We start from the raw sequence: 27,967 nt of genomic DNA, 5'->3' as shown, positions 1-27,967 counted from the left end.
GTGAAGAGTATAAGATACTGGACGAACACCAACGGGAATAACCTAATACACACAACCCAGGATATAATTTGCCAACCTTAACCCCAGAAACAGACGAACCAATATGTTCCGATGATTAGCCGTATTGTAAATTAAACGTGCTATTCCACACGAGCGACAAAAATCATTGGCGCTACAAAATCGCCTGTCGAAGCCACTTTGTGGCGGTGCAGAGTGGTTCGTCTGTTTCTGGGGTAAAAGAGGAAGTTTCTTCGCACGTAGAAAATGGAGTTTAAATAAAATATACCTACGGATTTAAAATCTGTTTAATAAATTGTTTAGTTATAATACAAATTGGTTAACGAAAAGAAAAGTATAATTTGTTTAGTATAAATTAAAATATATAAAAGTGTATAAATTTTTCTAAAACCAGTAACTGACACTTCACAGTTAAACGAAAACTATACACGACGTCTTTCTTTTTTGATAATATCCCCGCAGCCAATCTCAATGTCGTCGCTGATGGAATTGAAAATTTTGTCGAATTCTGTAAAATTTAACGAATCGTTCGATTTACAATCTTCTAACTTGGGCATTTGCGACAGTTTGCAAGGAAAGGGTTTTTCTTGAAAGAATTTGTCTCTTAATGCCTAAAACATAATATTAGAATCACATGATTGGTTCATAAAATGAGAGAGATAGTTTACAAAACATTTTTCAATCGGGCTTTTAATTGGTAAAAGAATTATAACTATAGGGTGTATCATAAAAGTTACACTTGTAAAAAGGATATATCAACCATAGAAGAGATTAAAACCACAACAAAAGCAAGAAAAAATCATCAGCACCTTCCCGGCTGATGAAGTGCTTGTCATTGAGCAATTCTTCAATGTAGGCATTAAACAACATCGGTGACATAGCGCATCCCTGTATGCTACGACGTTTAATAGAAATATTAGGAACTTTAGCTGAAACCTCTTGATATACCTAACCAGTTGTCTGGTAATTTGCCGCTGCTGTATATCTTGTTAAAGGAGATGATATCGACGGGTTTTTGACAAAACATTGTAAGCATCAATTTTCCGAAAATGGGATTTTTATCTTATATGGTTCCTTACGATAGTTTACAGCTAATTCAAAATTATTTTTCCCATAATAACATCCTAAGTATCTAAAATTTAATTTAATTTTTATCGTAACCACCGCATTTCAAGCTCATTTTGTGCCTTTGGTATCGTAAACGGCAAGGTAGTACCGACAGATTATAGTAAGCGCCATAAATCTTGTCGGTTACGTTTGCATGTTTTGTCGCTTAAGATAAGATTAAATGACCGTTAGGAGGATTACTCAGTGTTATCTTACATGTGTTAGAACTTAGTCAGTGCAAATTTTTTATTTCGCCAGAACAATTTAAAACGAAAATAGTGGTAGTTTTGATAACTCCTCTTATTCAATAGATGCGGTAATTTTTTAATACTTGTTTTTATGGTTTATTGTCTTTTTAATAGAAGTTTAAGTCTAATTTACTAATTTGGTAATGACATAAGCTATGGTTTTTAGTTGTTCTTGTGCAAATATCATAAATATTATATTTGCAACAAAAATATATCAACTTGTAGTAAGTTCACTGAAACCTGACACAACTGTAGGGGAGTCAATATAGAAAGAATATTGAAACATAGTTTTTAAAAACAAACAACTTTTTTTATTAACAATTTTCGATATTGATAAAGCTACTTTACTCTTGAACAAGATTCCTATTTTTTGACAAACCTCGTATGAAATTAATAAAATTTAATATCTGATAGTTTTTTTTAAACTGATAATAAAAAGTTATCAATAGGTTCCAAGTTACGCAGACATACAGTGAAACCTCGATAACTCAGATTAATCGGGACCGCGGCCGATCCGGGTTATCGAAAATCCGGGTTAGCCGGAGAATATGATAAAAATTAAGGAAATACGGTATACTTACAGATAAACTCCGTTAGAATTGAAATAACATGAAATACATATAAATATGCACAGTACCTAGTACCTACACATCTAAATTACTAAAAACACGCAAACACAAACCTAAGCAAACGGAAGCGAACAATACTATACTGTATTCATACAGTCACAATCGGAACGATGTTTTGTTATTATGTATTAATAACAGTGAAAACTAAGACCATTGATTAAAAAATAATTTTTTAAATAGTCTTTCTTAAACAATGCTAACACAGTTTGAAATAAAACATAAAGGAATACTACAGACAGGTGCCTGTTGTTTCTGCCGGCTTGTGCCATGAGACATTTTTACTATCGTATTGTTCAAATTACACAAATACACATTATCTCTCAAATATTATATCACGTACATACATTTTTATTGTTGAAATATTTATCTGATAATTAACTATTTTGATGGGAAATAAGCCACAATTAAATTGAAAAAATAATTTTATTAACATTTCGACGCCCAGAACGGGTGTCATTGTCAAAATACAAAATATGTACTAAAAATCAAAATGTTTATCTGATGAGAATCGGTCCGGGTTAGCCGGACTTCCGGGTTATCGGGGGCCGACTTATCGGGGTTCCACTGTACTGTATAAGAGCTCAAATAAGCTTGTTATTAAATGTATTTTAGGTAAGTTGTACAGAAAAAGGTTTTGATGACTTTGTACAAATAGTTTTTAACTGATATTTTTGGGTTATTGTATTACATTTTTTTTATCTTTCTTAATTGTCTCAAAAAGAAGTTGTTTATTTGATGTCTAAAGCAAAATAGTTTAGTGCATTTTAAAGATTACATCTTAAGCTTTAAAAAACACCTATAAAATTGTAATATCTGTTCAAACTTGAGTAATACCCTCTTAAGGTGGTAGTAATTCTGTAAAACTACGAAGTTCCCAAAAATTACATTTATTGGGACGTCGTATCATTTGAATTAAATTTTTGAGATTTTTTTGAATAGTACATCATTTAGTACGGTGTCACAGATTAATATACGTATTAAATTTTATTTTTCTTTGTCGATTTTTATTATTAATAATATTTTTTCTGTTAAGATACTTACGTTATTTATGAATATTCATTTATATATTGATACCTTGAAACTATCGTATGTTTATCTTAAGCGACAAGCTTCAACTAGAATTTACACAGACAAGGTCTGACAAAGTATCGTATGTTACATAATTTAATAAAAGAATGTTATATTAGTTTTTTTTTCTTAAGTTAATATTTTTTTATGTACTAATTTATCACAGTTTCAAAATTTTAATTATATTAACCAAAAAGTCGGTAGAAGAAAAAGTCGTCTCCTGTAAAATGTGCGTTTTGTCGGTTACGATGTTTTGTCAAGAACCCATCGATATTTCCAACACTCCTGTTATCTAATAGTTAAATGAATGAAGACAAGACGCGTTGTTTAATCCCGCATCTTGAAGAAGCTAGAAGCCTTCCTTCGTTTCGCTTGGTCGATTGCCTTTTGAACTTGAGATTAGAATGGGTGGTGGTCCTGTATCGAGGTTAGATGTTTTGTACTGCCTCCGAACGTCCATTAGATCCACGATGTCTGCTCTCATCCAGTCATTTTTAACTGTTCGAAGATTTTACTCGAGCTGCAGTGATTATTGTCGTTTTCATTTGTTTCCGGCAATAATCTATGCTTTCGGTATCTTCTAGTCTAATTTCGTGTGGAACTTGTTATTAATTTCTTGAGAAACCTTATTTAGAGTGGCTCTTGGTGTGCATCTAGTGATATTTTGGAGGTTTTCTGATTTTTAGAGACTCTCTTTAGCCTAACAGAGTGCTTGTAGAGTAGAATGTGGTCTGAACGAATATCATCGGTATTTAGGTAAGTCTTGACCGATTTGAGACAGTTTTAAATCGTTTACGTTTTGGTAGACAAAACCAAATATTCATAATTACAAATTTTTCCTCTAATCTACAACCAACCGTAATCCTCTTTCATTTCGTTGTCCTAGACCGAATTTTCCAGCAATGTTGAAAGTACTTTCTGATCCGACTTTTGCATTGAAGTCACCCATGATAAGAGTAAGTTCCTGTTTTTTGTCATAGCTAAGGCTTCTGATATAAATTGGTAAAATGTTTCAATTGCGGTATTTTCATTGTCTGCAGTTGGGTGAATTTTTATAGGGATTACGCTTGTTATTGTTATTTCGCTATTTCATCACTATTGGTTGACATGCCGATTGTTCTTGGAATATCCATACTGTGGTTTTCCGTTGCATACTACATCTCCATGAAGTTAGCCGTTTATCGGCTTATTCGGCTTTTGGGGGTGCCCCTATTCTCTTCTCAGTTCGTTGACCCGAAACTGTTGGTTGACTAACAAGAGAGAAACTATATCTTGGCAGTCATTCCTTAAGGTAAGGGGGAGATTACCTTACCTAACCGACCCCGGCCATTAGATATGACGAATTGTTATGGAGCAGCAGTCACTCGAGCGTTATGGAGACCTATTGGGTTGTGAAGAGTAGGTCCTAAAAGCAAAAAAAGTTGAGTAAAGTTTTTCATTTTAGTGGGGACTTTCCATTTTTAATTTAATTTTCCATTTTCAACAGTCGTTTTTTTAGATTATAGCGCCATCTATCCATAATTCGCAAAAATGTCTCGAATAAAAGTTACTTATTTTTACGTAAGGAATCCAAATCTGCAATAAAAATGGGGGCTCCGATTTAAGATTTTAAAGTAACCCCCACCCTACCTCCGTGTGGGCTCGTGTTTCGATAGATTTTTCAGATATTATATTGAATAAGTGTATTTTTCAGTTTTTCGATTTGATGTTCAGTTCGCGAAATATCGCGAGATTCATATTTTAAATTTACCCCCCACCTCTCTCCGTGGGAAGTCGTGTTTGGTATTATTCGATAGATTTTTGAAAAATATTGAGCACGTATTTTTTAGTTTTTCGATCTGTCATTCATTTCGCGAAATATTCGCTTTTTCTTGTGAAACTTTGGGACCAATTTCCTTATGCTCAAATCGTCAGATTTTTGAAATACCTATACACTGTTTTGCATGTATTTACTTAACTTACCTTATCTTAATCTGAAAATTTCGAGTTTTTCTAAGGATACTTAGATTTTTTTTTTCGGTTCCCCCTTAACGAACTCCCCTGCATTAAGAGCCCCAATAATATGGTAGAGGTACATTTTCAGGGTACAAGATTTCTCCCCATGTAATAATCTGACGCGCTCGAGTAACTGCAAAAATTCCCGCTTAGGGCTCCCCTACCATAAATTTCAAGCTACCTACTCAAAGGAATAAAGAAGAAATATGAAAACAGATTTGGTGTTCTTTTCTGGTAACGAAAATGGTTTAGGAAAACTGACACATCTTAAAATCATAATATAATATTTAAAATACAAACAATTATTAGCAAAATGCAGAAGAATATGAAAATACGTACCTCCTTTGCCGTCATCCTTTTGTTTTGATCGTATATCAATATCTTGCTTATCAAATTTATAGTCGCGGAATCTATTTCGGATAAAATTGCTGACCATTCCTTTGGTTCCGTATGCGTAAAAGCTATTTTATTATAGTCCGGTAATTGCGTCAAACCAGGCCACGTTTCACTATTCGGTGTACCTAAAGTTCCTAATACGATTGCTAGCTGTTCTATGTCCGTTTCCCCCTAAAATGTAGAAGGCACAATCTAAATAGCAATTGTATGGTAAGAGTAAGTAGTTAAAAACTATAAAACACAACTTTAAATATTGATTACACCAGAATTAGTGGAATATGTGCCAGAAATACTCAGAACATTATTGAAAACCGTCATCATCATCAATGGTGCTACAGCCCTATGAAAGAGCCCCGACCTTCCCAAGTTTATTACGTAGGTCAGTCCTATATCCATTGCCAACTGTTGTCAGTTTGCTGCGCTTATTTTTCTCCTGTCCTCATCTACACCATCCTTCCATCTGAGTTTTGGCCTACCCCTATTACTACTTCCCACAGGTTGTGACATAAGGATTCTTCTAGGAGGGTTGTTCTGCTGTGATCTTGATAGATGTCCTGCTAATCTTAGTTTTCCTATTCTTATAAGAGATACTACGTCTTTACCACCAAATTTTTGTTTACTCTCAGGATCCTTGGTTCAAATATAAGCAGAAAGTTTTCATCTGCCTTGGAGATGGTCCATGCTTTCGATCCATATGTCAACACTGATTTATAAGGGCTTTGTATATGGTTATTTTTGTTTTTTTGCTTAAGTTTCTGCTTCTCATATGTCTACTCGGTCAAAAATAGCATTTGTTTGCTAGGATTATCCTTCGCTTGATTTCTTCCGTCATGACGTTCTCCTTGATGATCAGGGAGCCTAAGTATGTGAATTTGCCCACCAATTCAAAGGTAGATTTATCAACCGTGAATTGGTGGCCGATGTTTCTGGCTCTATTGTTGGGTGTTGATGCCATCATTTTAGTTTTCTCCTCGTTTACTTGCAGGCCCATATTTTTTAGACATTTGAGAAGGTGGTATACATTTCTTCTAGCTTGCTTGTTGTGCGGGCAACTAGGACCACGTCATCTGCATATGTCAAAATTTGGGATGACTTATTAAAAATATTTCCTCTGTTGTCTATTCGGGCATCTCTGACCGCCTTTTCCAGAGCTATGTTGAAGAGGAGACACGCCAGCGCATCTCCCTGTCGCAGCGTTTCAAACGCCTGCTGTATTTCGACTTTGCAACCAACTTTACGCATTGTAGCCTTAACCAATCTTATCAGTTTATCAGGGATGTGGAATTCATCCATGGCTTCATACAATTTATTTCTTAGGACATTATCATAGGCTGATTTAAAATCTACGAAAAGATAGTACGTGTCGATATTGAATTCATCGGTTTTTTTTTTCAGTATTTGCCTTAGTACAAAGATCTGGTCTGTTGTTAATCGACCAGGCCTAAAACCACTTTGATATTCTCCATATAAGATACTCGAAAATATTTTGTAAGCTGTATTAAGGAGGGATATTTCCCTATAGTTTTTACATTCCAATTGACCACCCCTTTTTGTGTAGCGGGCCAACGATTCCAATACACCACTCTTCCGGGATTTGTTCCTCATTCCAGGCACTTAGTATTATTTTATATATTTGATTAGCTAGAGTAGCACCTCCATATTTAATAAGTTCCGCGGGTATACCATCACTTCCTGGAAATTTATTATTTTTTAGGTGTTTTATTGCATCCCGTACTTCTTGAATTGTTGCTTGCTCCTGGGGTGGTTGATTTGGATCTTCTACTTCGATAGTAAGTAGTTCTTTAGAGTGTTCCACCCACCTTTTCAATATTTCTTCTTTTTTATTGAGTATCTGCCCCTCTTTATCCTTACATATAGTCTTAGCCTTGGTTTGAATTCCTTTCTTGCATTATTCAGAGTTTTATAGAACTTATTTCTTGTTTGATTTTCTTGTTTTAATGTCTCAGGTTCTTCCAGTATTAGTCCTGTCGCCAGGGGGGGTACAACGGCCTCGTTAATTCAGATGGACTTACCCAAGTTTTTTTTATGTATTTTGACCCGTAGAACACGAATTTTTTGGGTAACAGTTGATCCGGATGTCGATAAGATTGTTATAGACCAAGAACTTGAGGAATCAAATAACAGCGATTTTTGGCAAAACAAAACAATATTTTGTATTTTTTGGGTCATTTTAAGCAAAAAATATTTCTACAAGTTTTTTAGTAGGATGCACAGTTTTCGAGATAAACGCGGTTGAACTTTCAAAAAATCGAAAAACTGCAATTTTTAAACCCGAATAACTTTTGATTAAAAAATAAAATAGCAATTCTGCTTAGCGCCTTTAAAAGTTCAAGTCAAATTATGTCGGTTTTGATTATTTGCATTGCTAAAAATTTATTGTGTTATTGTTAAACAAAGCTACAAACAACTAGTGCGTGAGTGATGTTTCTATGATTTCTCATTTAAAATCGAACGAGTAGGTAGAATAGGTACTAGTGCAATCAAGACTATTTCTACGTTACATGCGGTAAAACGCATGTAAAAGCACGGGAAACCCTACGTGTTTATAGCTTTGTTAAACAATAAAAAAATAAATTTTTACCAATGCAAATAATCAAAACCGATATAATTTGACTTAAACTTTCAAATGCGGTAAGCAGACTTGCTATTTTATTTTTTAATCAAAAGTTATTCGGGTTCAGAAATTGCAATTTTTCGATTTTTTTAAAGTTCAACCGCGTTTATCTCGAAAACTGTGCATCCTACGAAAAAACTTGTAGAAATATTTTTTACTTAAAATGGCCCAAAAAATACAAAATATTGTTTTGTTTTGCCAAAAATCGCTGTTATTTGATTCCTCAAGTTCTTGGTCTATAACAATCTTATCGACATCCGGATCAACTGTTACCCAAAAAATTCGTGTTCTACGGGTCAAAATACATAAAAAAAACTTGAGTAAGTCCATCTGAATTAACGAGGCCGTTGTACCCCCCTGGCGACAGGACTATATTCTATTTTCATAAATTCGCTTTTTTCTTCTATTTTCTTTATTTCACTTCTAAGGTCTTTATATTTTTGTTGTTTTTCTCGGGTTCTTCTTTGCTGCATCAGTTTATATGCATCGCTCTTTCTTCTTGTAATGTACTCACACTCAGCATCGAACCAGTCATTGCGCAATGGTGGTTTTTCTGGCCCTAGAATATTATTTGCTGCGTCTTTAATATTATTTTTCTACAATCACTTGATAAAGAAGACTTTTTCGCTTGTCAATGGCAACGAAAAGTTGACGTTTACTGAGTACTGGCGCGTAAAGTTTGATTTTACGCTCGTCGTCCGTAGCAACCGTACAACCATAAAATAGGGCTTTTCATCGATTGTCATTTGTTTCGAGCTTCTGTCATATGTTGTATAATCTGTGTATAATACTAATATACACAGATTATACTACATATGACAGAAGCTCGAAACAAATGACTGTGAATGAAAAGCCCTATACAAACACTGTTAATTCTTGTTATTCAAACTGAAAGATATAAAAGTTAATGTTATGACATTATAATGACAGATATAAAATAGTTACAATAAAGTTAATGATTTAAAAATAGTTTCATTTTATTAAGTGATTGTAGAAAAAATGTTGGATGTATTACAAGCGCAAAGTGACATTATTGCTTTCGAGTAATTACCGCTCTCCGCTACGCGTCGAGCGGTAACTCTTACTCTCAAGCAATAATCACTTTTCGCTCTTAATACATAAATAACTATTAATGAAAACCGTCATTTTATCTTATTTTTATATTATTCATTCGTTCAACGTTAGCCATCATTGCAGTTCACATGTTTGTTTATCACAGCTCTAAAGGTATTGTTTTGTCACCTTTGATTGTAGCCCTGGCGTAGAGTGATTCGAGACACCGAATATCGGTAATCTGGTCATATTAAGGTCTACAAAAGGGATGGAGAACGAGAACATTATGTTTCCTGCACTAGGTCATACCGTGTTGCTTTTGGTGGTGGCTCAGTAATGTTTTGGGCACAGATTTCTTTTGAGTCGCACACGGATGGCTTCTTGATTGAGGGACGAGCATTAACAGCACAGGGATACCAAACGGAGATGCTACAACATTATGTGGTGCTATATGCTGGATTTATTGACAACGAGTTTCTGTTGATGCACGATAATGCGGGATCACACGGCAAGGAGTATAACACAGTATATTGAAGATGTTGGCATTACAAAAATGGTGGCCTGCTTATTGTCCAGACCTTACTCCTATTGAACATGTATGGAGCCTTTTTAAAAGGCGTGTAAGACGAAAACGTCGTATATCTGCTCCAACAACATGCGAAGAGCTTCAAAATAATCTCATTTAGGGATGTACCACTTTTCCCCAAAGAGACATCCAAAGCGATGATTAGTTCTACGCCAAATCGAATGATGAGTGTTATCTAGAACCGTGGTGGCAGCACACATTATTGAAACGAGTGATGCTTGCCTTTTCATGACTCTATAATTATTCAATTCTTCTTTAACTCTAACTGTAATGGTATTTACATCGAAATTTTCAATAGATTTATTATTTTTGCAAAATTTTTCCTTGTTTTGCATTTGTTATTAATGATGATATCGGGTTACGTAGTCCATAGTCCGAGATACCTCGCAATTTTTACAGAATGGATCGATTTGCTTGAAAATTTGAAAATAAGTAGTGGATAGTCCAATGATCAAAATCTATATAATGCCGAAAGGCGCTTTTATCATGGGGGTGGTTACCACCCCATCTCGAGGGTGGAAATTTTTTATTATATTTTGACCACAAAAGTTGATAAAAATGTTCATTCTAAGCAAAAAATGTTCTATACATTTTTTTGAGAAAATTAATGGTTTTCGATTTATTCGCTATCGAAAGTGTTAGTTTTATATCGAAAAAATCAATGTTTTTCGATAACACTCATTTACGATTTACTCAATTTTTGCCGTAGAAAAAATGTTTTCAAACCAAGTTCTTGGGAACTAAATAACCTACAATTTCATATTTAAACATTTTTTCGTATCTCTGATGCTAACCTTTCTATTCTGAAGAAAAGGTCATTTTTTTCCAAACTACAAAAATTCGTTATTCGCTTTTAACTCCATTTTTTTTAACTAATCATTCTAAGCCGGTCAAACTTCTAGAACCTATTAATAATGCATGAATAAAGAAGACTAAATAAGGTCTACGACTAATTTTAATTAGGGTGGTGATTAGGAGGTTGCTTCCGATCACTTTTTTGCTGAAAAAATAGGGACTGGTATTCTTTTCATTATTAAGTCACTTAATTTTTTAGTTATAGACTATTTTTTATTTCTGGAGATAGATATTTTTAAATACTTTAAATTACTTTGAACAAGTTATCCTCGAAAAATGCATAGTTTTCCCGTCTCTTGACTTTGAAACTACAATATTTAGCATTTGACGAAGAAGAGCTAACCTATAATAAAGTATAGCTCGATTACTATTAGTCTTAAAGAAAATAAAAAAAAAACAGTTTTGTTTATTTTTTTAAAAGGTACATTTTTGTTAAGTAAAGTTGTTTTGATAAAACGAAAACTTTTGGAGTTATTAGCAGAAATCTTATTAAAAACATTGATTTTTTCGATATGAAACTAACACTTTCGATAGCGAATAAATCGAAAACTATTAATTTTATAAAAAAATGTATAGAACGTTTTTTGTTTCGAATGAATATTTTTACCAACTTTTGCGGTCAAAATATAATAAAAAATTTCCACCCCAGGGATGGGGTGGCAACCAGCTCCATCGTAAAAAAAGCGCCTTTCGGCATCATATACATTTTGATCCTTAGACTATCCACTACCTATTTTCAAAATTTCAAGCAAATCGATCCATTCCGTAAAAATTGTGAGGTTTTGTCCTATTTTAAGCTTCATTACTTGGAGTAACAATAGTAACTGACCCAATACAAAATAGATTATATTTGATATGATATATATCAGAAAAAAATAAAAAATTTCTCAAATGCGGGTGGCCCGTTTTTTCTGACGCGCAGTGTATATAAGACGCATAAGATAATAATTTGAAACTTAACTGCAATTATTTTTTGAAATCTGAAAATATCTCACGAGACTGTTTCGTGTGAAAAATTATGCTACACAACCTTCATTATGCCATGATTAATCGTGCAAATGTTTGCGCTGAAGCGAAAGTCGATGTATTTAGGAATATTTTATGAAATATGTGGAACATCTTTTGATCTTTTGCTATTTATAGAATTCCCAACATATTTCGCGTTTAATTGTCCAAGATTTCAAAATTACAGACGCTAATTTTAAAACATCTTTCTTATACCACATATTTCCTGAAACATGTCACACTTATCTAATATATTTCAAAGCTAAAGAAAGAAACGTCAAGCAATCTTAACAAATCTCTCTTATCTATAAATAGACCAGTAGATGAACGTGAAATACGGCGATACCGTGTAATCTTCCGTATCACCACCGAATTGTGTGAAAATTTGGATTCAGGTTCTTCTTACCCTCTACTTAATTATTGTACTTGAGCCCAGAGTTGTTTTTAATTGAGAGGTGAAAGCCACCCCTTCTCGGGGGTAAAAAACATACGTTCAAGATAAGCCTGGAAATTGATAAATCGACTAATTCTAAGCAACGTTCGTTCTTTAGAGTTTTTTCTCTATAGTCAATATGTACTTTTCGAGTTATTTGTGAGTGAATATATTAATTTTTCAACAAAATTTCAACAACAAAAAACCACGGTTTTCTAGACGGTTTTTCACAAATAAAATAACTCGAAAAGTAAATAATTTGTCCACAGCAATATTTTTAACAAAAATGTAACTTATTAGTCCATCTGGTGAGACCGCTCCCGTGTGGAAAAATTTCTGATTCGGTTTCTTTGTGGATTCCTATTTAAAAATGTCCCCTTTAAACAAATCTGAAGGGTGCCGGCCGGGCGGAATTTTTTTGCAGAAATTGTTTAAACAATTTTTTTAAACAAATACAAAAGATCACTATTTTTTGCTCTGGAACATATATTTTTAGATTTTTTGGGTCATTCTAAACAAGAAAAGTATCTTGTAATTTTTCTTAAAAATTGATAGTTTTCGAGTTATAGGCGACTTAAAATCTGAAAAATGCGAAAATACGCATTTTCGAGGCCTAAAAAGTCATATTTAGATTAGTAGGTATTTTTGAGGTTGCCAGATACTTAAATTGAAGTTTAAACATTCAGCTTCAAGATTCTGAAGTGTGATTGCGTTGTTAATTAATTACCTTAACTTAAACCGTGGTTTTTTAATTTTTAAATATGCATGTCTATCCGATTTTTTGCCGGTGCGGCGCGCTCTATTTCAAAAATCTCCAATTTTCCTCCGAAAAATATTTTTTCTAGATTCCTTGGAATATTCTAAGGACATTCTAAATAAAATAAGTTCCTGACATTTTTCTCAAAAGGTAAAAATTTTAAAGTTATAAGCGATTTAAAATCCAAAAACGCGTTTTTTTTGGGATTTTTCGGATTTTAAATCGCTTATAACTTAAAAACTATTAACTTTTGAGAAAAATGTCAAGAAACTTATGTATTTTATTTAGAATATCCCAAAGATTCTAGAAAAATATTTTTCGGAGGAAAATAGGAGATTTTTGAAATAGAGCGCGCCGCACCGGCAAAAAAATCGGATAAACACGCATATTTAACAATTAAAAAACAACGGTATAAATTAAGGTTAGACGCGATCACTCTTCAGAATCTTGAAGCTGAATGTTTAGTCTTCAATTTAAGGATCTGGCAACCTCAAAAATACTAATTTAAATGAGTTTTTAAGCCTCGAAAACTATCAATTTTTAAGAAAAATTACAAGATACCTTTCTTGTTTAGAATGACCCAAAAAAACCTAAAAATATATGTTCCAGAGCAAAAAATCGTGATCTTTTGTATTTGTTTAAAAAAATTGTTTAATTTCTGCCCAAAAATTCCGGCAGGCACCCTTCAGATATTTTTTAATGGGACATTTTTGAATAGGAATCCACAAAGAAACCGAATCAGAAATTTTTCCAACCAATTTTTGTCTTATAGAAAAACAAAAATGTCCAAAATATTTAAAAAGAAGCAAAACCTACACTTTCTTCCTATTCGAGATTTCTCGAATCAATAATAATTTTTATTTGGAAAAAAATGTTTTTTTTTATAAATAAAAAAATTTTAATATAAAACTCATTTTTTTCAATAATAAGCACTTTCAACCGATCAAACTTACAGATAACATATACTACAGATAACGAATAATTTCATTTGGGGTGCTAATTAGGGGGAGAATTTTACGATTTTTTTTTACCAAAAAAAAGGACCAAATTTATTTTGAGCGCAACTCACTTAGTTTTGTTGCTAGAAACTTTGTAAAAAATAAAAATAAAGCTGTTTTTTAAATATTTAAAAAAGTTTTGATGAGTTTTCCTCGGAAAGTGCTTCATTTTTTGGTTATTTCACGTTGAAATATTCGATGTGGGATTTGACGAATAAGAACCTAGGTATTTTTCATGAGCTACAACTTTGCTTTTAGTGGATTCTTAGACTTCATAAATATACCTTTTTTGTTTTTTATAGGCTTCATTATTGCCAAAAATATTTTTCGATAAAATATCTAGCTACATACTTACTTTTTGAGCTATTTGCGAAAACCTTCTGAAAACGTATTATTTTTTAATGTTGTTCTGAAGCTATTTTCTTGTGGCATTTTTGCAATTAACTAGTTTTGATGGGAAATAAGCCACAATTTTACTAAAAAAAAAAATGATTTTATTAACGTTTCGACGCCCAAATCGGGTATCGTTGTCAAAATACAAAAAATATTAGTGAATTAAACAAACATGTTGTTGCTTAGTAAAAAAAAAAGAATGTGTGTGTACTTTGTACGCACATAAGAAGTTATACTTCTATTATATATGATTTCAACGAAATAAATATACTTTCAACAGGTTATTTGTATTTTATTTAATTAATAAACTAATTTTGATATTACCACTTTCAATTTTTTTTTATTAAAACAACACCAAAAATTAAAAAAAAAGGATAACAATCGTCCGTGTCACAATTTGAACCCGGGACCTTCGCGTTATGTAGTCGAATGCTCTACCAATAACCCATCAGGGTTTTGTTTTTACGGCTTCTGGGACATAATTACAAACGACGGTGACAAATAGATCAAGTGAAGTATTAAATATAAAAATGTTTAAAATACTTATTATCTTACTCCCAAGGAAGACAAATCCAAATACACAAAAATTATAATAAATATATTTACTAAAAACACTAATATATTATTTTCAAACCTTAGTTGCGCTGATACATACATAACTTGGATGATTTAGCAACTAACAACATACTGTCGGTGTACGCATGCGCCAGGGAATGTAAAAATTCACCTTCGTGCCTAAAGAAGTATAACTTTAAAAATTCTTCTAATAATTTATTTAATCTGACTCATTTATATCGGCAATTCAGACATATATTATACATTTTAAAGTAGAAGGCTTTAAAATGATATTGCCAATATTTATGTGTTGCGTTCCTGGGACGACTTTAATGAAAGATAGTTCATTCGATTACATGAAATCGACCCCAACTCAAGAATATCCGTCACAAAAAAATCATAACATGTGATCTGTCTTTAAAAAGACAACCACATGCAATGGTGACATAAAATTCTCGCGCTATGATTATATTATGACAGTAAAATCACATGTTATGTTTTTTGTGACGGATATTCGTAAGTTGGGGTTGATTTCATGTAATCCCCAGGGATTTAGGGTCCCAGGACCCCAACTCATAAATATTGGCGATATCATTTTAAAGTCTTCTACTTTAAAATGTATAATACATGTCTGAATTGCCGATATAAATGAGTTAGATTAAATAAATTATTAGAAGAATTTTTTACTAAGCAACAACATTTTTGTTTAATTTAGTATTATTTTGTACTTTGACAACGACACCCGACTTGGGCGTCGAAACGTTAATAAAATAATTTTTTTAGTAAAATTGTGGCTTATTTCCCATCAAAATTAGTTAATTGTATTATTTTTTGTTGAAAAATGAACATTTTCACTCGCAAATAACTCGAGTATTTACTTAGTGAAAAAACTCTAGAACAAAAGTTGCTTAGAATTAGTCAGTTTATCTATTTCCGGACTTATTTTGAACTTATGTTTTTTCTCCCTCGACAAGGGGTGGCTTTCACCCCCCAAGTAAAAGCAACCCTGGGCTCAGGTCCAATAATGAAGAAGCAGATAAGAGGAACCTAAATCCAAATCAAACAAAATCCGTCGTGACCACGATATTTACCTACACTCCAAAACGCTCATTTACTGGGCTATTAACAGATTTCTCTTATCTATAGACAACAAAACTTATTCTTACAGGAAAGAGCGGTTTCCTCATTATCATTTCGGCTAAAATACATCCCACGGACCACATATCCACTGACATGTTGTACGTCCTTGATCCGTACAATAATTCAGGAGCCCTATACCATCTAGTGGCCACTTGATGCGAATACAAACGGCGCTTTTCGTGGTCGTAGATCCTCGCTAAACCGAAGTCGGCTATCTTTAAAATTCCTTTTTTGCTTATTAAAAGATTCGCCGGCTTGATGTCCTAAAAAAATTAAATTAGGAAAGATCAAAATACCACACAAAAATATTTAGATAAATAAAAATATATTAAAAGTATTTACATAAATCATTTTACAAAACGTAAATTGGAATAAAGCAGATAAAAGTAAAGTCGAAACTATCGTACTAATTGTTGTTGTCTATATTTTGCTGTCATTTAGATATTTGCGTCAATCACTTCCGTTGAAAGTCGAGGTGTCTTATCGAATAAAGATATTTATTTTATTTAATACATAGGGAACTGCGTGATAGACTGAGAGCTGAAACAAGAACAGTGTATGCGAGTTACGACCGGCCTAGACTACGGAGAAGGGAAAAAAATTTAGAACAAACTTAAAATAAAATCCTAACAAATCAAAAAACAGAACTTCACTCACATCTTAAAGTTAATGTCGTCATTTTTGAACAATCCACTAGATAAGACCGATGCTTTTAAAAGCTCTCTCCAAGCCGCATTTATCTCCCCAAATAACCCAAAGTTTCTTCTTTTTCTTCCTTCTTGTATGTAGGCTTTAAAGCCTGTTTCTTCTTCAACATTAGCCTCCTAAATTGTTTAAATTATCGCACCATCTTTTTCTTGGTCTGCCAATACTTCTTCGTCCATTTGGTGACTTCGTCCATCTCGTGCTATTGCATGAGCTATATTTTCTTCATTGCATGATGATTTCGTTTCTCTCCCTATCCAACAGACTTTTCCCTGATATTCGTCTATCCTAAGTATTTTCATCTCTGTTGTTTCTAGTAGTCGTCTCGTTTTAGATGTGTCAGGTCTTGTCTCCGCTGTGTATGTCAATATAGGTGTAATTGCTGCTTTATAGATTCTTGTTTTTGTGTCTTGTCTTAGGTGTTTGTTCTTCCAGATGATGTCATTAAGACTTGCTTTTAAGCTTTGTTGTCGTACTTCCTCTTTAACATCTCTGTAACTAGTTATATCGATTCCCAGATATCTAAACTTTGCTTCCTGCTTTATTATTTTCCCATCAATTTCGATTTTACATCGTAGTTACAACCCAAAGTTTGATGAGCGATTTCAACGTAACACCGAACGGAGAGTGGAAGAAATACTCAATAACCCTCTTCCACACTTGGATGCATACCCTCACTCAATGATAGAGAGGGCACCTTCAGGCTGATGGGTAAACTTGGTTAAAAAGACGTCTCTTGGTCATGATGGTATACACAGATGATGCGTTAAAAAACTTCCTGAGAGTGGGTATTATCCCGCTTCTAACCAAAATAATCAATGCTTACCGCGTTAGTGTAACGCTAACGAATCAGTAGGGTCACTCGATTTTGACAGTTCCAATTTTGCAATGCACTCCTGAGACAAAATTTTGAATTCTCGACGATAACAACCAATCAAGGCAAATGCGCGACCTAACAACCAATCACGGCAAACGTAGGATCATAGACTTACATATTAACATAGATTGAGCGTACCTAATTTCTAGCTCATTGTATCAAGAAACTAACATGAAACTAAGTGGAGATAAGAGCACGGTAGGAGACGACTAGTGTTGCAATTTTACTATGTCTTCTTCTTATACTTGTTGCCGATATGTTAATTCCGACGTTGAAGTATTTCTTGAGAGATAGACTGCACTGCCAGCTATCTCTCCACCTTTTTGGTGGTTTTTCCGGTGGACGCTTGCAAGCTGGTTTTCCTTATAGCGCAATTATCTGTAGTCTCTGCTCCTCCATTCTTTTTACATGACTGAACCGTTCTCTTCGTCTTTGACTATACCTAGCTTTACTATGTGTATGAGTGAAACAGCACTGATCCAAAAAAAGATGGTGTGGTCACTTATTCGCTCAACATGACACTCTATCTATGTTAATATATGTCTATGCGTAGGATGCCGGTAACTCTCATCCATCTGCGCAAAGGACTAACATTTTTGATGCAATCGGGATCAAAATGGAACATAGAGAACAAAAGATTTTTCGCGGAGTTACCTACTGATTCGTTAGCCTGTGGCTTAGGTTTTACCACTTTCCTATATCTTGGAAACTGACCAATACATTCATGATTCCCAAACCAGAGAAATCCCTTATCAGCACAAAATCCTATAGACCAATATCTTTCTTAAACACTCTAGGTAAAATCAACGAGAGGATCCTCAAAGAGAGACTCATAGAATTCCTTGAAGCACATCACATCATCCCAAACTTTCAATTTGGATTCAAAGCTGAACATTCCACACATAATGCATTGACTGAAGCAGCTACTTTCATATCACAACCCATTAACGAACACCACAGATGCGCAATGGGCATCCTTTTAGATGTTCAGAAGGTCTTCGAACAAGTCTTGCACGCAGACTTGATTGAAAAACTTCACATTGCTGAACTGCCTACAACCTTCATAAAATTATACACTTCTATCTCACCTATCGGACTATACGCGTCAAGGTCGCCAACCAATACTTTACACCGTTCACTCCACAAGCTATAGTCCCTCAGGCCTCAGGGTTCAATTTTAGCTCTAATTTTATATACAGTCCACGACAGTGATATTCATGAAGTGGTGCAATAAATGTAGAGTTACTCTCAACCCTTCCAAAATATAATTCATCTTATTCGGGCAACCTCATAGCATTCGTTATGAGAATGCAAGGAACCAAATAATACTCTTTAGAGAGAGACTTAAATTCAGACCCTTGGTGTCCTATTTGGAAACATCGACAAATCTTGGCTACTGAAAGAAAAATCCTGAGGAAAGGTTTGAGGAAACAACCGCACTATCCGTCAGTATGAGTCCACCCCCTTTTAGTTAGCGGTTATAAATACCCATTAAAGAAGAGGGTTATCTAGTTTGTAGATTACATCTAATAAAAAACAATAAGTAAAGTTTGTTTAGCAGTAAATGGTTGACTTCAACTATAAACATCCTGGGTTAACCGATAATAGTATAAAAGTCCCCGTTTCAGGTAAAATTTAAATATGTTTCCTGGTAAAATTTGTCAATCTTCATTTCTTAATGTTGATTTAATTTATTTTAAAACTCATTTGAAAACATTAATTTCGGGTATATAAGGCAAAGCAATATATTTTACATCCGTTTTTTTGTTTTTGTCGTCGTAATTAATGTAAATTGTGTGGATCCTTTGCTTTATTATAGGAGTACCGTCTAGTCAGTGTTAGTTGTCAAAAGACCAACTCTGTCTACCTCTTTTGCTTATCGCTCCGGACCGGTCTTAACAATGGGCCAAGTCAGATACATTTAATAATATTTACGACCGCACTAATTGAAGTCAACCATTTACTGCTAAACAAACTTTAATAATAAAGCTTTACCCTATGCATTATATGATTGTGGTGCATATAATTGATTCCTCGTAACAACATTTTAAGATAAGTTTTGATTTGACCTAGTGCCAATGTAAGCTCCTTGTTCTTAAGAATTTCGTACAAGGACATAGGTAGATATTCCATTACTAAAACTACAGAACTTCCCACTGTAAAGACTTCTAGCAAGCTTACAATCTGCAATAAAAAATATAAGTTAAAAATATCAATGCCAGGCAGAAAGTTTGATAGTCAGTCACGCTATATCCTGCGTCTCTGTCGCACTTACTATAAGTAGGTACTTTTGCGAAAAATTCCCAACAAATACTTGACATTTATTAATATAATTTATTATTAACATAGTTTTTTATTTATTTATTCGATTAATTATTGCCAATGTGCTAAGTAAATAGTAGGTCAATAATATAGTGCGACAGAGACGCACAATATAGTGTGACGCGCGGCGGCTTAAAAATCAAGTGGACGCGCATAATTAACAATTAACAAACAACGGTATAAATATGCTGAAATTAGCCATGATTACTCTTCAGAATCTTGCAATTAAATGTTTAAACTTCAATTTAGGCACTTGCCAACCTCAAAATTAATAATTAAATAAATAAAGAATCATTTCGTTGTAAAACGTAACAAGAGCCGTCTTACTTTTTAGATAGGAGAGATAATACAGGGTAGCGAGAAAGTATGGAAACACGGTTTCTCGGAAACCACTGTAACGATTTTTCTAGATTTTGGTGGGTAAGGGTTTTCTAATACGGCCAATATTATAGTGGTAATTACATTGTTGTCAAATCTTTCGTTTTTCTGGAAATCCAATTAACTTTCTTATTTCAAATAGAACATCCTGTATATTTTATGCGTTTTGACGTCCTCAAGAAATACTGATTAATTTTCATGTTATATTTCCTATACCTAAATGCCATAATTTCGGAGTTATTGCTACATTTATTAAAAAAAAAAATTTAAACAAATTATAAAAATCAAATTTTTCGGCCGAGATAGACATTATTTTAGGTTCTTTAAATCATTGGAAACAAAAAAGGCCTTTTGTAATTTTTTTTTATGTAATTATGTTTATTTACAATCTACATCATTAAAAGAGTATTAAGTAATTTTGTTCCATGATTTTGGGCATGAAGAAGAGACTTCCAATGATGTCTCATCTTATTCTATTTATGTTTAAGTTTTAAAATAGGTCCTGAGGCCAGGTTCTATCTAGTCTCCTTATGGCAGGGCCATTGTGGAATAATTCCCTTACTAACTCATTGTCATGGTGAATCGTACGCTCATTTTGTGACTCCGTGGCTCGATGGATTTTTTCTCTGATGAAAGGTATATTTAAGTCTTCGTGAAGTGTTTGATTAGTTACGTACCATGGTGCGTCCACTATTGATCTTAGAACTTAAGACTGAAATCTTTGGATGATATTCAGTGATGTTGACTTTGCACAGCCCCAGAGGTGTAGTCCGTAGTACCAAATAGGTTTGAGTATTGCTTTGTACAGAAGAATTTTGTTTTGGATGTTGAGTTTTGATCTGCGTCCAAGGAGCCAATACATTTGCCGGAATTTCAAGTCTAGTTGTCTTCTTTTGGTCTGGATATGTTTCTTCCAAGTAAGACGTTGGTCAAGATGGAGGCCAAGGTATTTAGCGTCTGTTACTGTTGGTATTCGTTCATTTTCTATTCTTACAGGTGGGCATGTGTTGTGGTGGTTGGTAAACGTTATTTGAGATGATTTTGTTTTGTTTACTTTTGTTCGCCATTTTGTGTACCATTCACTGAGTATGTCCAGATGGGGTTGCAGGTCTTGTGAGGCTTGTATGTGATCTTCATTTACAGCTAGTATTGCTACGTCATCAGCAAAGGAAGCGATCGTAGTATTATGAGACTCTGGTATATCGGCTGTGTAGAGTGAGAACAGCAGCGGCCCGAGAACACTACCTTGCGGAACTACGGAGTTAATAGGACAGAGGCTGGATTGTTGGTCTTTGAATTTTACTGAGAAATATCTATTTGATAAGTAGGATTTGATTAGGAGGAAATAGTTACTAGATAGTGTTAATTTTACTTTGTAAAGCAGACCTATGTGCCAAACTTTGTCAAACGCTTTTTGTCTAAACTTAATCGTTTCCGAGTTATAGACAATTTAAAACTGAAAAAAAAATAGAAAAATGACGATTTTTTAGGTTCAAAAACACAAGTAAAAATGTTATGTTTGAAACTACGAAGGGCCTAAATTCAAGCTCAAACCTTATTTTATCAGCTAACGATAAGTAATTTGGGTATATTTCATTTTAAAATATTTTTTTCTAGTTGTTAATGCAACCCGACCTCCCGTCCTCTCATATGCGCTTCATTAAAAATAAAAAAAAACAATGTTTTAGAATAAAACGTGCCAAAAATTCTTATAGAGAGCTGATAAAAGAAGGTTTGAGCCTGATATAGGTACTTCGTAATTTCAAAAATTATTTTTTTACGTGTGTTTTTGAATCTTGAAAATTTACTAGTCTAATTTTGTATTTTTGATTTTTTTCAGTTTTACATTGTTTATAACTCGGAAACGATTAACTTTAAAGAAAAATTACAAAAGACCTTTTTTGTTCCCAATGATCCAAAGAACCTAAAATAATGTCTATCCCGGCCGAAAAATTTGATTTTTATAATTTGTTTAAAAAATGTTTTTTTAATAAATGTAGCAACAACTCCGAAATTATGGCATTTAAGTATAGGAAATATAACATGAAAAATAATCAGTATTTCTTAAGAATGCGAAAACGCAAATAGTATACAGGGTATTCCATTTGAAATAAGAAAGTTCATTGGATTTCCAGAAAAACGGAAGATTTGACAACACTGTAATTATCACTATAATATCGGCCGTATTAGAAAACCCTTACTCACCAACAGAGGCTATTTTACTTCAAATCAGGCCCGAGGCACTACACAATTTTCGGGCCCCTAAATATGATTTTATAATAATAATAATACCTCTTTTAAATGAATTAATTATTTAATAGTTGCACCAGATTATATTGTTTATTAACAATAAATAAAATTTATTTAAACAATTTTTTTGCACAGTTATACAGGTTGAATATTCACATTTTTTAAGATACTCAGCTGAAAATAAAATTTTAAACGCAGCCTACTGCGATTCCACAAACGTAAGTTTTAGATATTTTGCTCCGCGTTAGAGATATCGTAAAAAGTTATTTGAAAAAGTACTTCCAAATCTTATTCTAACCCCACATACCAAATTGCATGGCAATATCCACATTTTTTTCAGTATTCGTAGTCATGACCCTAAAATCATCTCAGCTGTCCCGAGATGCATCTCGGGCCACCCAATTTTAAGTTTTAGGGTCCTGGCTATAAATAATGAAAAAATTAAAAGTGCGAATTTTGTCATAAAATTTAGTATGTGGGGTTAGAATAATATTTGGAACCACTTTTTTAAATAAATTTTTCCGATATCTCTAATGCGAAGTAAAATATCGAAAATTTACCCTGTTTGTGGAGTCGCAGTAGGCTGCGTTTGAAATTTAAATTTCAGCTGAGTATCTTAAAAAATGTGAATATTTAACCTGTATGACTGTGCAAAACCTCAAATCTGTATTTATTTTGATAGCCAAAATATAGGGCTGTCTTCATCTTAAATTCGACACACGGTATATATGTCATTTCCTTTTGTAAATAATTTAGTTGTTGAACCATAAAAGGATGGACCGTTCTTGGACAAAAATTTAATAATTGCTATTATTCGTAGAACTACGTTTCTCCAATTTTCCTTTTTTCTAAACAACTTTTTTCCATTAATGTAACAATTTGTCCTGCTCTACTACTTCTCTTGACTAATGTACCAATTGATGAAATATGTTCAGAAGATCGCTTATGATGAATAAGTGTCCTATTGATATTTTTCCAGTCATTATACCCATCGAAAGTTAGAAGAACAACAATTTTCGTGGAAATCAGTTTACAAACATAACAATAAACACGGCTACATTAGCTTTCATTTTATAAAACATCGCAAATGTCGCATTCACTAATTTTATAAATATATTAATTCGGTCGATTATTTATAAAATATTGTTGAAATTTCAGATTTAAAAGTTTTGGCCAATCCCCTATATCGCTAGGAAAAGAGTTATTATTGTCGTTTTCTATTGGGACCGTGCAAGTTCGGCAAAGCGACCCCTATTTCTACGCTCTGTACTATCATTCGCACTTTTAATTATATTGGCCAATTATATTAGTCCTGGTTACTGGATAATTGTCAAGGCCATAGTCCAAAAAAAATAATAAGAAGAAAAAATAAGATTCAGGTTATGTTATGAAAACATCAACAATTGTATGTAGTAAATAAAATTAGTTATTAAAATGCAGTACTGCAAGCAAAATACAATTAATTAAATTTACCTTTATATAATAATTGCATATCATATCAATATTGTGGAGCAATATATAATTTTTCTGCTTCATTGACAGAAGGTATGAAATATACGTCAATTTGACAATTTCAATTGACAATATGAATTATTTAAGATAGTTGCAATATTTCTCCGCGACTCGCGCAGGGTCGTTTCTCGTTTCCCTTTCCAAGTACTTGCACACCGCGAATAGGAGATGACGGAGATGTACTTGTGACGGGTGAAGTCGCTTGAAAATCAACAGTGGAATCATAATTTATCGTTTCCTGTTTGTAAAATGAAAGAATTTTGAAAATTTATTTTGTTATTGCAAATTTTTCTTGGTGTTCTTTTCGGGCCTCATTAAAATGCGGGCCCGAGGCAGGTGCCTCACGGGCCTAGTGGTAAAATAGGCCCTGCTCACCAAAATCTATAAAAATCGTTTAAGCGGTTTCCGAGATATTACCGTGTTTCTATACTTCCTCGCTACCCTGTATATACTCTCTCTGATGATAACCTAATAAGGTTTTAAACCGGTTGGGGTGCTTGTGATGCTCTCTGAACGAACTAAAAAAAAAAGAAAATAAGACGGCTCTTAATTGTTTCGTCTTACAACAAAATGATTATTTATTTATATTAGTTTTACTCCTAAATGAGTATGCGGGACCATTTTTCGTTGGAATTTTACCGCGCTGGACAGGCGAGAAGTGAGATGCAACTTTTCGATCTCCTTTAGTCTTCTTTGCTCCAGCAATTCGTTGGTTTGCAAATTTTAGAAACTACGAAGCTGTTACCATAAAATTGGTCCCAATATAAAGCTTTATTTTTGGTATTATTTTAATTTTATTAAAAATAAAACTTTCGCTTGCCAAAAATAATAATTTACATATAGACAAGGCGAAAACGGCGGGTTCGTTGGAAGAAATATTCCCATGAGATTTTTTTTGCATAATCACATTCGTGAGGCACCCCAGAATAAGGTTCAAGAAGTCGCCCACGCGAAAAGTGGTCCAATTTTTTTTAACAATTTTTTTAATCAAATTGCAAAAATTAATATTTTCGGCCCGGACAATTTTTTTTTAGATTTTTCGGACCATTCTGGACAGAAAAGGTCTCTTGTAATTTTTCTCTAAAGTCGATCGTGTTCGAGTTATAAGCAATTTAAAATTTGAAAAACGCGAAAATGGCAATTTTTAGGACCAGTGACTAAATCAAATTTAAAGCCCCCCCCCCCCTTCATGATCCTGAAGAAATTTGTGTCATATAATTTATTACTAAGCTGTTATTTTTATTTATTAATAATGAGCGGTAAGATCGTATTGACGCGGCTGTAAATGTGAGTGCGAGTGAAATGCGCCATTGGACTGCCTGAATGGCATCTCTTTCGCACTCATCATGGACCGCCGCCTAATACGTGCATGGTGCTCATTATTTTTACTTAAAAATAACAGCTTAGTAATCAAATAATGACAAAAATTTCTTCAGGATCTTGTAGGGGGGCTTTAAACTTTGATTTAGTCACTTTCTGACTTTCATAGTAATAACTTTTAACTTTTAACCGAGTTATTAAGTCTTGAAAATCGCCATTTTTCGATTTTTTTTCAATTTTAAAATGCTTTTACCTCGAAAACTATCAACTTTAGAGAAAAATTTATAAGAGACGTTTTTTATCCAGAATAGTCCAAAAAACCAAAAAAAAAATTGTCCGGGTCAAAAATATTGATTTTTGCAATTTGATTAAAAAAGAATTGTTAAAAAAAATTTGGACCACTTTTCGCGTGGGCGACTTCTTGAACCTTATTCTGGGGTGTCTCAAAAAAAATCTCATGGGAGTATTTTCTCCAAAGAATCCGCCGTTTTCGCCTTGTCTAATATGAATTTTCAAGCGTCGAAAATGCGTATTTTCGCATTTTTTAGATTTTAAATTGCTTATAACTCAAAAACTATCAACTTCTGAGAAAAATCATAGATACAAGACCTTTTTTTGTGTAGAATGGCCCAAAAAAACCGAAAACAATATTTTCCAAAGGGCAGCAAAAATGGTGACCTTTTCACCATATCTGATTTGTTTAAAGGGGACATTTTTGAATAGGAATACATAAAGAAACTTAATCAGATTTTTTTTCATACGGGAGTGAGCTCACAATATGGACTAAAGGGCCTAGCCGGGTAAGATGGTGAAAAGTGCCCCCAACTCGATTTAAATTCCATATAGGCCACTTTTTAGCACGTATAGAGGAACTCACTTTCTGAAATTTTTAGCCCCCTAGGTGGTCACGTGACCCCCCTACAGCCTAATTAGGCTTTTTATGTTTTTATTTTTTATCTCAGCTGCATCAAGAGCTAGCCAAAAACTTTATTTAAAACAGTTGTAAGTTTCAAAAAGATCTATATGAAATTTTTTTTTATAATTTTTGGCGGGAAATTCGAATTTTTAGAACAATTTTAAACTTTTAAATAACTCTGAAAAAAAAACTAAGACACTCGCTTTTACGAAAATCAATTATAATGTGTATTTTTGCACAATGTTTCACCCTGAATTTTTTCAGATTTTTAAAATTGGTGAAACGTACCTTTAAAAATAAAAAACCGCATTTTTTCGGTTTTTTTTTTTCGTTTTTTTGATATAATTTTATATATATTTTTCAAAAAAGGTAACACCGTCACTATAATAGGTAAAAAACTGAAAAATAATTGGGGTTTGCTTAATAAAAATTTTTTGTAACGCCATCCATTTTCAAGATACAGGGCGTTGAAGAAAACAAAATTTTACACATTTTTTACGATTTTGCCGAAACTACTGGCACCATTGTAATAAAACTTGGCGGGTTTTAACAGGTAGTTATTGTGCATGTTTTGACATACAATTAAGGATTTGATATTCATCATTGGCGCGCATAGGGGTAATGGTCCAAATTTTCAAAGAAAGAAAGATAGTATGCCACTGACATATTTCAAATTAACAATCATTTTTGAATTCCTCGTTCCATTTGCAATAAAAAACTATCTTCTCATTTTTTCATACGACGCGCCGTTTTGCTGCAAAAAATAAAATATCTTAACGCTTCCAAAGTATTCGAATTAATTTTTATAATGGATGTACGAGTTTAAAGGTACGTTTCACCGATTTTAAAAATCTGAAAAAATTCAGGATGAAATATTGTGCAAAAATACACATTATAATTGATTTTCGTAAAAACGAGTGTCTTAGTTTTTTTTTCAGAGTTATTTAAATGATTAAAATTGTTCTAAAAATTCGAATTTCCCGCCAAAAATTATAAAAAATTTTTTTCATATAGATCTTTTTGAAACTTACAACTTTTTTAAATAAAGTTTTTGGCTAGCTCTTGATGCGGCTGAGATAAAAAATAAAAACTTAAAAAGCCTGATTAGGCTCTAGGGGGGTCATGTGACCACCTAGGGGGCTAAAAATGTCAGAAAATGAGTTCCTCTATATGTGCTAAAAAGTGGCCTATATGGAATTTAAATCGAGTTGGGGGCACTTTTCACCATCTTACCCGGCTAGGCCCTTTAGAAAGTCCCCTTAAAACAAAAAAATTACCACAATTTAAATTGAAGGGTCAGAGGGAAAAAGGATGAATGTCAATTTTTGGTCATTTTGCGATTCTTGTGCAATCTGTTAGCTTAGAAAGAGTATTATCAACCTGTGAATGGCCAAGGGAAAATAACGATGAGAATCGTCTTAAAACACGTCACAAGAATGGACGCAAGGGGGAAAACAATGAATATGTAACTTTGTTTTTCATTTTCCCGAAAATGCTTCCAGATAGACATTAATCGTTCTTCCCCCTGACCCTTCAATTTTAAGTCTCAACTTACATTTGGATGTCTCAAAACTCGCAAAGCAAGAATTTCTCTCATAACGGGTTTGGGAATGTCTTTATTTGGATTTATGGTTATCTTCTTTAATGCTGTTAGAGTTTCTGTTCTTACATCTATTCCTTTAAAAACAAACCCGTGTGCCCCTTCTCCAGCCCTTCCAACAATTTTATAATTATTCATTTTCAACGGGAAAATTTTTCGATTTTGAATGGAAAGGTTATGTTTAAAGTCACCAATAACTGGTCGCCATGGAAACCG

General features: G+C 33.3%; 1 protein-coding gene across 1 annotated transcript; it reads right to left on the bottom strand.

The window, feature by feature from the left end:
• Positions 1-289: 289 nt before the first annotated feature.
• LOC114334041 (cyclin-dependent kinase 20-like) lies at positions 290-27,967 on the bottom strand. Its single transcript, XM_028284040.2, has 5 exons — positions 27,707-27,967; positions 19,449-19,637; positions 15,898-16,134; positions 5,405-5,632; positions 290-629 (listed from the first exon to the last, which is right to left on the bottom strand). Exons 1-5 carry the CDS (start codon positions 27,887-27,889, stop codon positions 441-443), a joined length of 1,026 nt encoding a protein of 341 aa, XP_028139841.1. The 5' UTR covers positions 27,890-27,967; the 3' UTR covers positions 290-440.

Source organism: Diabrotica virgifera, chromosome 9 (assembly GCF_917563875.1).
Source record: "Diabrotica virgifera virgifera chromosome 9, PGI_DIABVI_V3a".
Lineage (NCBI taxonomy): Eukaryota > Metazoa > Arthropoda > Insecta > Coleoptera > Chrysomelidae > Diabrotica > Diabrotica virgifera.
This window is presented reverse-complemented; position numbering and strand designations above follow the sequence as displayed.

Bases quoted from the DNA above. Each gene is read 5' to 3' on its own strand.
- LOC114334041 (XM_028284040.2), bottom strand. From the start codon at position 27,889: ATGAATAATTATAAAATTGTTGGAAGGGCTGGAGAAGGGGCACACGGG. The intron at 5,633-15,897 runs GTAAGAATAAGT...TCTACATTTTAG, and splicing joins TGAGGAAACCGCTCTTTCCT to GGGGAAACGGACATAGAACA. The intron at 630-5,404 runs GTACGTATTTTC...ATTATGTTTTAG, and splicing joins AAAGGATGACGGCAAAGGAG to GCATTAAGAGACAAATTCTT.